Source organism: Amaranthus tricolor, chromosome 13 (assembly GCF_026212465.1).
Source record: "Amaranthus tricolor cultivar Red isolate AtriRed21 chromosome 13, ASM2621246v1, whole genome shotgun sequence".
Taxonomy (NCBI): domain Eukaryota; kingdom Viridiplantae; phylum Streptophyta; class Magnoliopsida; order Caryophyllales; family Amaranthaceae; genus Amaranthus; species Amaranthus tricolor.
Genome location: NC_080059.1, coordinates 15109172 through 15120063, shown reverse-complemented (window position 1 = coordinate 15120063; position 10892 = coordinate 15109172). Strand labels below are relative to the sequence as shown.

At 32.5% G+C, this 10892-nt stretch overlaps 1 protein-coding gene across 1 annotated transcript; it reads left to right on the top strand.

The window, feature by feature from the left end:
* The first annotated feature begins 8037 nt into the window (after positions 1-8037).
* LOC130798155 (peroxidase 27-like) lies at positions 8038-9743 on the top strand. Its single transcript, XM_057661038.1, has 4 exons — positions 8038-8319; positions 8603-8794; positions 8878-9043; positions 9122-9743. The coding sequence occupies exons 1-4, from the start codon at positions 8101-8103 to the stop codon at positions 9535-9537; spliced, it is 993 nt and encodes a 330-aa protein (XP_057517021.1). The 5' UTR covers positions 8038-8100; the 3' UTR covers positions 9538-9743.
* Positions 9744-10892: the final 1149 nt, after the last annotated feature.

The following is a 10892-nucleotide window of genomic DNA, read 5'->3' as shown; positions in this document are numbered from 1 at the left end:
AGGTGGTCACAACATTCTTTGGTTTAAAAGATGACCTTACTTGTTTTCCTTTGGCACAAGGATCACATATTTCATCCTTAAGGAATTTTATAGATGGTAGTCCTCTAACTAGGTCTTTAGATCTTAATGTATTAATCAATGAATAACTAGCATGACCTAGACGCTTATGCCAAAGAAGTGGGTCGTCTTCTATAACACTTAGACACGTTAGACTGTTTCTGGGAACAGTGTCCAGGTCCACTACATAAGTGTTCCCTTTTCTGATTCCCTCAAGAATGATGTCTCCTGTGTCGTTCCTAGAAATAATGCACTTTTCAGAAGTAAAGTTTACAGAGTTAACCTTATCACAAAATTGAGAAATGCTGAGTAAGTTGTGTTTCAAATTCTCGACTAAAAATACATTATCAATGGCGTGGGAACATGACCTTCCAACCTTTCCTTTGGCGATTATCTCACCCTTCATATTGTCACCGAAGATTACTGTTCCCCCATCATAGGCTTCAAGTGAGAGAAATTTAGATTTGTCACCCGTCATATGCTTGGAACACCCACTGTCGAGATACCATGAGCTGTTCCCCCTCACTTGGACCTGTAAGATAATTAATTGTTAATTATAGGAACCCAGACTTTCTTGGGTTCCTTGTCGATCTTACATGAATCATATTTATCAATCTGAATGTTATCGACATAGTTTCTGTTGGAGACAGTATACTGTTCCCTTTTGGTGCACTGTTCCTTCAGATGGCCAGCTTTACCACAGAAGGTACAGTACCTGTCTCTAGGAAGATCAACGTAAGCTTTCTTACTTTTGTTATTCTTAAAATAATTTAGGCCTTGTGATTTCTTACTTTTAGCATCTAGAATCCATTTGGGAGTTATTTTGATTTTCCCTTTTTCTCTTAAATTTAATTCAAGATTATTATTGTTGTTACGGTTGGATTCCGAATTCAGTTTTAAATATTGAAAATCATTGTATAAATCTTTAGTAGATGCATCTATCAATTCCTCGTTTAAGCCTAATAATTTGTATTGCGATAGCTCAATGTTAAGAATAACATTTTTCTTCTTAAGTCTCTCCATATTTTCCTTTAGGATTATATTTTGGTCCAACAAACCGAAAAATCTGTTTTGGACATCATGTCTAAAGGTGTTTATGTATGAGACATGGTCTTTGCTTACCTTAAGTTCCTTTTCTAACTTGAGACACTTATCATTGCAATTTTCAAGTTTAGCTTGTGTCTCTTTTAACAACTCTTTTAATTCATTTTTACTTAGATTAAATGAATGGTCAGAAAATGAATTAGAAATATTTACCTGCTTCTCCTTGCCTTTATGCGTAGCCATGAGACATAGGTTAGCTGTCTCCTCTTCTTCGGGAACAATAGTTTCATTCTCACTTTCAGTTTCTCCCCATGCAGCAATCATGGCCCTACGAAAGTCAGTCTTGTTAAAATTCTCTTTGTTCAACGGTCTTCTTGAATCTCTTGTCTTTCCCTTGCCCTTTTCATTCTTCCATGTTGGGCAATCCTTGATGAAGTGTTCGGTACTTCCACATTTGTGGCATTCAAGATTTTTTGTTCTTCTTTCTTTGTTGTTTCTTTGATTTGCATACCTGCTGTTTCTGAAGAACTTCTTGAATTTTCGTACCAATAAAGCAGCCTCTTCCTCATCACATTCTGATTCGTCCTGTTCCCCCGCTGCCAGAGCCAGTCCCTTGTTCCTGGAACTGTCTGCTGTTCCCAAATGCAATTCATGCGTCATTAGGGAACCAGCCAGCTCCTCTAGATTGAACTTAGTAAAATCTTTGGACTCTTGTATAGCAGTAACCTTGGCCCTCCAGCGCTCATCTTGAGGAAGGCTCCTTAGGATCTTCCTTACTTGTTCATCAGTGGGAATTATTCTTCCAAGAGAGACAAGCTCGTTTGTTATGTTGGTGAACCTAGTGAACATCTCTTGGATACTTTCTCTTGGCTCCATAACAAATCTCTCGTATTTAGACATTAACAAATCAATTTTGGACCGTTTGACTTCACTTGTTCCCTCATGGGTAACAGCAAGCAGGTCCCAAATTTGCTTAGCGGATTTGCACCCCATAATTCTATTATGCTCGTTTGGTCCAAGACCACAATGAAGTAATTTTATAGCAAGAGCATTTAATTCCATTTTCTGAAAATCTTCTTTTTCATATTCGGTTATAGGTTTGGGAACAATTTCATTGTTGGAGTTAGTAGTGGTTACCTCAAAATCTCCGATTTCTATGACTCTCCAAACTTGATAATTTTCCGCTTTGATGAAGATCTCCATCCTATTCTTCCAGTATGTATAGAATTTTCCATCGAACATTGGCGGTCTTTGAGTTGAATACCCTTCTTCCATTCGTTCGTTCATAATTGACATTTTTAGGGAACACCAGAATCTGCCCTCAGGGTTTCCTGATCTTCTGGGAACAGGGCTCTGATACCAATTGTTGATTCAATTAGGAACGGGAACAGCAACAAGAGGGGGGGTGAATTGTTGTTGTTGCAAGTTTAAGCGATTGTGCCCTGTTTTTGCGGAATTATTTAAAATAAATAAAGCTTAAACTAAGAGCAAAATAATAAGAGAGACACACGATTTTACGTGGAAACCTTTTGGGCCTAAACAAAAGGAAAAACCACGACCACTTGGGATTTTCAAAAACTCCACTATGTTTAAGGCAATTAGTTACAATCACAATAAACACCTTGCTTCACTCGAAGCGTAACACCTAGGCCGACTCCTCTTCTCTCTAATTGCTTTACTCCAAGCAACAACCTTAGCTTCTCTTCAAGCTAATCCTCTCTAGCTTCACTCAAAGCTATCTAATTTCCCCCTTAGACTCACCCGAGTCTAATTACATAAACTCTCAAAAACCCTTACAAAAAGGATAGAAATTCTCTAAAATAAATCAAAGAGTTGCATCAAGAAAATATTCTAAATTAATTGGCAATTTTGAGAACAAAATATTTCTTGTAAAATCCAACAAAAACGTATGAAAAATACTTAAGCACAAAACGTTGGATTACTTCTCTTCACTTTAAAAACCGGAATTATCTTGCAATTTATAGAAAATAATATTCCTAAGAAAGTGGAATAATCCAATCCATCATCCCACTATCAAAAGATCATGGGAGTAATGTGGATTAAGCAAACACACGGTTATTTCCATAAGATTTGATTAAGTCAAATCACACGTGTACATAAACAATAACCGCTGTTCCTTTAATAACCGCTGTTCCCTAAAGTAGCAGTTTCTTCAGTAGTAATTCCTGTTCCCCAAATTAATGGCTGGAACTTCATGCTATATTTAGAAAACGGTTAATCTTAGTGGGAATGATTGTTTGCTAATTTTTAGGAATAAAGACCGGCTGAAAAGATTTGCTAAGACCAATTCAAAGTTAGTTAATTCTATTTTTAACAAATCCAAGATTTATTAAAAATAGATCCTAAAATAAAGGATCTTAACAAATAAATCGTGAATACATTTTCTTTAACAAAAACGATTTGCCAATTAACTTAAATTAAATTTTTACTGCAACAATTTAATTTAAAATACATTAACTAAAAAATAATAATTAAAATATGATAACCAGAATTTTTAGTCAACGTAGTCAACCTTCAGCTCAGGAACAGTGTGCTGTCTCCAGACTTCAGTTTAGCTAGAACATCCAACTTGGGAACAGTAGATCTGCTGTCTCCATTTTACATCCCAAGCGATATACTTCTCCTAACATCAATTGAAACCTTTTGACATGTACGTTTCCATAAGCTAAGGCATAGGTACTATCAACGATCATAATCATAATCATAATCGGATATCGACCTGCACAATCTCTAAACACATATTTGCTAAAGTGTAGTCATCATCAAAACTCAAGAGGTCCAACACTAGCAATATCAATTATTAGCTAAATTTTTTCCTAACAATAGAGTCACTGTAAAAAAATATGTTATCATGTAATGCACCAAGTAAATTATTATTGTAAGTGAAAAATAAATTTTTAACAACAATAATTTGTTTTGCCAATAACATAATGTTTTGGCAACGACTTTTCTAGTGATTTCCTATAAGAAGATTTCATCCTGAGGGATGAGCCTTCCAGAGAAGGCATCTAGGTTAGGTATTTTAGAGGGATTGTTCACCTTGAAGATAACTCCCAATTCCCAAAAATAAGTTCTCACAAGATTACCTTATGATAAATGCTTTTTATTAGGTGGAATTGTTCACATTAGAAAAATTTTTAATGGAGATTACTGCAAAAATAATAGTTTGGGAGGTCAATTCCTCCTAAAGGAAAGCTCCTTGACAAAATAATTCCAATAATAATACCTCCCAAAAGAATCACTTCAAAAGAGAATAACCCCTATTAATTGGAACATTTTTAAGACACGGTTATTTCAAAAGAGCTTGTTTCCAAAAGGAGAGTTGTCCCCAAGACACGTTCCAAGACTCAAAGGTTTCCTGAAGGGAGAATATGCTAGCACCATTGTAGACGGATTAGTTCCCATAACAGTGACAACAAGCCAAACCTTATACCAATCTAGGTATTACATTTAGGAAATATTCTAAAATTTCATCAAGCATCTAACGTATGATGCATGGATGTAATGGAATAATGATGCTACGTTTTGATGCACACTAAAATGAACGGAGCAAAAGCTACTTTTCAAAAAAAAGTAATTAGCTTACTCATTTTGGGCGACAAGAGCTTCCATGTATTCAATGACCTACTTTACCTCTAATAAGGGAAGATCATATCAGTAGAAAATTGACTTTAAGGTCTAAGCTAAGTAAAATATTGTTGGAAAAATGTACTACGTAACAACTGGCACTAAAATATAGGAAGGAATTTCCTAGCATTTAGGGTTTGTAGAGCTCCCAAATAATCTACCAGTATATATTCTCTTTGACTTGTGCAAAAATACGAAATTAATCCTAGTGCAAAAACAATCTTTGCACTAACTCAATTTATTTTGTCGGGTGCTTGGTAAAAACTAAAATAATAATAATAATAACAATATACTAAAACTAATACTAATTAAAAGAAACATAGTATACTAATAAGACTACTAATACTATGCTAATTATACGATTAAAACTATACTAATAGATGCAAGGTAAAATCACCTAGAATAATCCAATTTTTTTTATTTTCCTATAATAATTCCAACTTATTGATTAACTATGAATATTCTCAACTTTAGGGAGTATTTTCCTAGAGTAAACCCTATAATTGGATGACTTGCAATAACAAGTTTTATATTTTTGTAAAAAAAGATAAATTAAAAAAATGTCAAAATAATGTAAAAAAGTGTTTTTTTCTGATTTTTTTATTTTTCACAATATTTAATGTAAATTTAAAAATTCTTTAATTTTAAATTAATTTTCAGACTTCTTTTTTGGTAAATTACCTACTATAGCAGGTCATTTATTTATTCGAGTTTACTCTAGGCAAAATCCTTCTAAAGTTGGAATTATTCATGGTTAATAAAAAGATGGAATTGTTTTAGAAAAATCATGAAAACATTGAATTATTGTATGTAATTTTCCTAGATCCAATATAATATTTTTAAGTTTAATATTATTAATGTTTTTAATTTCTACTAGTATGTGTATTATAACAACTGACTGAAAAATCACTACAATAATAAAACCATTTTGCGACAAAGCAAAAATTGTGTTTAACGACAAAGCGCTTTGTTGGTAGTTTTTTTTGCTAAGAAAATATTTTGTCACCAAAATTATCGCTAGCCTTAACAAAAGCAAATACATGTTGCCTAATTTGTCGCTAGTCTATTTCGAGGTTTCAAAAAAATAATTGAATATCAATTTTTTATTAATATTAAAAAATAATAGTAATTGTTTTGGTTGTGAAACGAGGAAGTGTAAGACACTCGTAATACTGGAGGTGGAAGCGTTGTCGGGAGCAGTAATTCGCGGAACGAAACAGACCTGAATTCCTGTAACACAACACGTTAGCCTTGCCCGGGGGGTGATCTCTCGGAAAACCCCTCCGACGCTCAAGTTAGAACGGAGATCCAAGATTAATGAATGAATGATGAGATGAAGAATGCAGAAATGTGAGTGTGAGGATGGAAGTTGCTTTGTATTTTTTGTGGACTAGTGAGGAGGGTTGAAAGAATTAGATAAAGGCTTCTTATCTGATGATCCTTCCTTACTGCTGGTTGTCTCTATTTATAATGGTGGAAAGGAATCATGATGGTGAGGAGTAATGGTTAGTTTCATAAGGGAAGTTAGGGTTTTTGGGAAGTTATTAGCCCATGGGCCAAGGAAGGAGGTTGGGGATTACTAGAAAAGCCCCTTGACCGAAAGTCAAGGTCAACTAATGAAGGTCAAAGGATATTTTAGTAATGTGATGTTACTTATTAAATAAATTAATAATAGAATAAATATTACCATAACAATAATAATTATTACTATTATTATTTAACAATAATAAAAAATATTCAATTATTTTTGTAAATAATACTCAAAAACTATACATAAAAAAGGTAAATGACATTCCTAATATCTCGCATAAGGCTAGGTCAGGGTGAAGATTTTCTTTTTCCTGAAAGATGCGGACAAATCATACATGTTCCCACAAGAGGGGAGTAAAGAGAGATGCGCGCAGTCAAGAAACCTCTCAATTGATATCTACGCCCAGTAAGGGTCGAACCTCGAACCTTCTAATCCACATGTAGATGCACATAATAAAAGATTCCAAAAAAAAACACCCACGAAAATGAACAAAATGAGACAAAAGGTTTAGCTATGAAGTTTTTGTCGCTAAACTTGTCGTCTAATTTGTCGCTTATGTCTAAATTTAAAAACCGAATAAAAGTTTAAAATCCGAATTAAAGTTTAGCGTCAAAAGGTTTATCGTCTAATTTATTGCTAAAATTAGACTTAAGCGAAACTCATACCCGAGAGCGCGGCCAAATGAGCCCCCCGGCTCGAGAAAGATAAAGAGACGTATCTACACGGGAAAGAAATTAAATGCCTATGAATAAGATAAATAAGTAGAACCAAGTACAAAATAAAAAGAAAACAATAATACTAATAATAAAAAGAATTAATATACTAAATGCATCGTTCATAAATATCGCTACACAAACGGTTAAATCGAGAAATGTTTCATTAAAAATTAACAAATATTTGTTTGCATAATTTTTAAGGAAGATTCATATAAATTAAAAATATTCAATGACATATGTTTAGCAAGTATATATAGAATATGAAATCATTTTTATTTATTGATAAAAAGTTAATAGTAATGATTGAACAAAGATATTTCGTGTATTCATATAGAAAGTTAATCTAATTCAATACTCCTCTCTTACTTAAAGTTATTCATACAAGGAATGTTCATGTGAATTAAAAGAATCTTTTTAATAATAAGTATACAATTTTATTGAATAATAAATTCAATGGAAAAAGTGAAGACCATAAGCATTAAAAAGTATTATAATAAACTTAGTGAAATAATATAACGACCCCAAATACTATTCAAAAAGTATTTTAATAAAGTTTGTGAAAAACGGGTAGAGGTCATAAGTAATATAAAAATGTTAAAATAAAGTTGGTAGAATACATATGTGACCATTAACATTAAAAAAATATTAAAATGAGGATAAACAAGGTTAATTATGTTCAAAATTTATGACATAAATAGAAAGAGTTTTTGGAGAAACAATAAATAAAATATAACACAAAATTCAAAAAAGAACGATCAACTTGATAAGATGATTCCAAAATATAGTTTTCCTTTTTATTGACTTAGAAAGATTACATGGTATTTCCCACAAATAAGAATGATTCAAGTCATCATTTACATATTCATACAATAATGTCAAACTGGAAAAACAATCAACCATTTAGCTAATAATGTCAAACTTCATTCAATAATCCTTGACCAGCATGCCTTCTATTGAAATCAATTAATTATTGACTTCATTATCCAGTCAGACCAGAGTTCAACTATAAAACCACAAACATTCTACTCACAAATTACAACACTTCCATTACATTACATTTCTATTTACTCAAACAAAAAACAAAAAATTACAAGAACTTTTACAATGACAACTAAGATATTTCAAAAGTTATTCTCATTCTTTTTGTTGCTTGCCATGATATCTGCCATGGCGAACGCTGAAGAATTGTCTTTAGATTATTATAAGTACTCGTGTCCTGGTGTCGAGGACATTGCTAAAAGGATTACTGAGCAATATATTTCTAATGTTCCCGGCTTTGCTCCCGGTTTGCTTAGAATGGTCTTTCATGACTGTTTTGTTAGGGTATATCTATTATTATTCCCTCTACTATAATACTTTCTTTATCATTTACTAACATTATAATTTATTCGATGCTAGTGTATTACTTAAAAGTTTTCCCAAACAACTTTAACTACCTATATTATTTCAAGTTTTCTCGTGTAATTTTCATAATTACAAAACAATATTAAAAACAAAAAAACTGCAAATTTACCGAATAAAATATTATATTCCTATATCATGTTTAGGTTTAAGTATTCAAGACATTTTTGACTTACTCTAAATTTAAAATGTTGTAATTTTATAGGGGTGTGACGCTTCTGTATTAATAGATCCAACAGAGTCCAACAACCAAACGGAGAAGACAGCTCTTCCCAACGTGACACTTAGGGGGTACGAAGTCATTAATGCAATCAAGTCCGCTCTAGAAAAACAATGTCCTGGTGTTGTTTCTTGTGCTGATATATTAGCTTTATCATCTCGAGATGCCATCCGAACGGTAAAAAACATTTCATGCATGATGGTATATGAATATGTCTTCTTAATTAACATGCATTATCGTTATTTAATTACATGTTACAGATAAATGGACCTTTTTGGGAAGTTCCTCTTGGTAGAAAGGATGGAAAAATCTCATTGGCTTCAGATGCAGATACTCTTTTACCATCTCCATTTTTCAACTTCTCAAGTCTTAAAGAAAACTTCGCATCATTGGGCCTAACTACAAAAGATTTGGTAGTCTTATTAGGTAAGTTTCAATTTCACTACAACATTCTTATTATATTTGAAAGTCAGCCACTATAAAATTTTCATTGCGATTTTGTAGGTTCTCACACCATTGGACAAGGTCACTGCTTCGTCTTTCAGAGCCGACTATACAATTTCTCGGGACGAGGCGACACAGATCCTTCATTGTCTCCTAGTTATGCTGCATTCTTAAAGACTAAATGCACGCCAAATCCAAATGACACCCAATCAGTTGTTCCATTGGATAGGATTACACCAAGAGTTTTTGATGAAAATTACTACGTTATGGTAAGCCAAAATAAAGGGCTATTCCATTCTGATGCTGCTCTTTTGACTAATGCTGAGACTAAGAGCTACATCTACCAGCAAATTAAAACTAAGAGATCAACTTTTGCTCAAGATTTTAGTGCATCTATGTCGAAGATGATTAAACTTGGGGTACTTACTGGTAATCAAGGTGAAGTTAGGAAGACATGTGGTGTTGTCAATGCATAAACTATGCTCTGGTTTTCGTCCCTCTCATTTGTGAACAAACAAACAAAATTGTTATTAGCAAACTTACAAAGACACAAAGTTTATATTTTGTTAGTAAATTTTTTTAATTTTATTGAAATAGAAATTAATAAACTTGAATATTTCTCGTAATTAGATAATCAGATATGTTTAATAACTGTTCATATCGCCTTTGTAAAAATCTTAAAAATAATATTTAAAAAAATTAATTAACTATTGTTATTGATTGGCAATGGCAATGAGAAGAATACTAATCGACATTTACTACAACTATAACAACTCATATAACACAACAACAATTAGCAACGAACTGGCAAGAATTAACAAATCATTTCCAAATCCAACCCTAATTCTCATACATCAAAAATAACAAATCTAACTTAGGCTCATAATAAAAATCCATGTATTACAGTAAAGTTTAACAAATGTAACTTGGAATAAGAAAAAAAGGAGTATCAAAAAGAATGTTATTGAATTTGGAAAAAAATTGCTTACAAGATTTTTTTTGAATCATTGAAATTGCTACCAAATCAAAATCAACCCTCATTAGATAAAAAAAAAAAGAAATCAAAGAAGATGGTGTTTGGTGAAGATTTTACTATTCAATTGTAAATAATTATTTAGTAATCTAAGTAACTAATATATACGTATTTGCCACTAAAGAGAGGGAAAGAGGAGGGAAAAAAAGAGTCCTTTTTTGTATTTTTAGTTTTAAAATAAAATTATGGCACTCAATTATAACATGACATGTGACTTTCCAATTAAATGAGATAGAGTAACATGTTACTCTAGGTAGCTATAACCTGGTAGCTTGTTCATTTCAAATAGGAGCAAAAGGTTGGACCTTTGTAGAATAAACGTGAGGTTAGTTCTTTATTTGCAGACGAGCTAAAGGTTGACCTTTTAAAAGCAATTTTCCCTTTTTATTGGTGAATAGAAAATTTTATTACCAAGATCTAATTAAAATACAAACTTCAAGGGGAGTGCCTCGAATCATCTAGGATGGAACCAAGCTCAAACGCTAAAACCGATTCCAAGATTATACAATAAACAAAACCTAAACATGAATTATAAGAGACAAAGACAATATGGCTCAACTTAACTACATAGTTTATCAATCCAGCTTTTATGATCAGCACTACATCTAGCATTGCAATGTTAAGCAAACTTCCTATTTAACGCATGCTGCGATCTTCTGACGAGTAAGTATTATCCCCTTCCATACAGCTTGATTCCTTGCAAACCATATCCAGTAAATGATTGAACAGAAGCAAGCAAACCAGATCTTCCTTCTCACCATTGATCCCCTGATGTTGTGCATTTGTGAGAACACCTCT

Excerpts from the sequence above, each read along its gene's own strand:
- LOC130798155 (XM_057661038.1), top strand. The coding sequence starts at position 8,101 with ATGACAACTAAGATATTTCAAAAGTTATTCTCATTCTTTTTGTTGCTT. Across the intron at positions 8,320-8,602 it reads TTCATGACTGTTTTGTTAGG|GGGTGTGACGCTTCTGTATT; the intron begins GTATATCTATTA and ends GTAATTTTATAG. Across the intron at positions 8,795-8,877 it reads CTCGAGATGCCATCCGAACG|ATAAATGGACCTTTTTGGGA; the intron begins GTAAAAAACATT and ends TACATGTTACAG.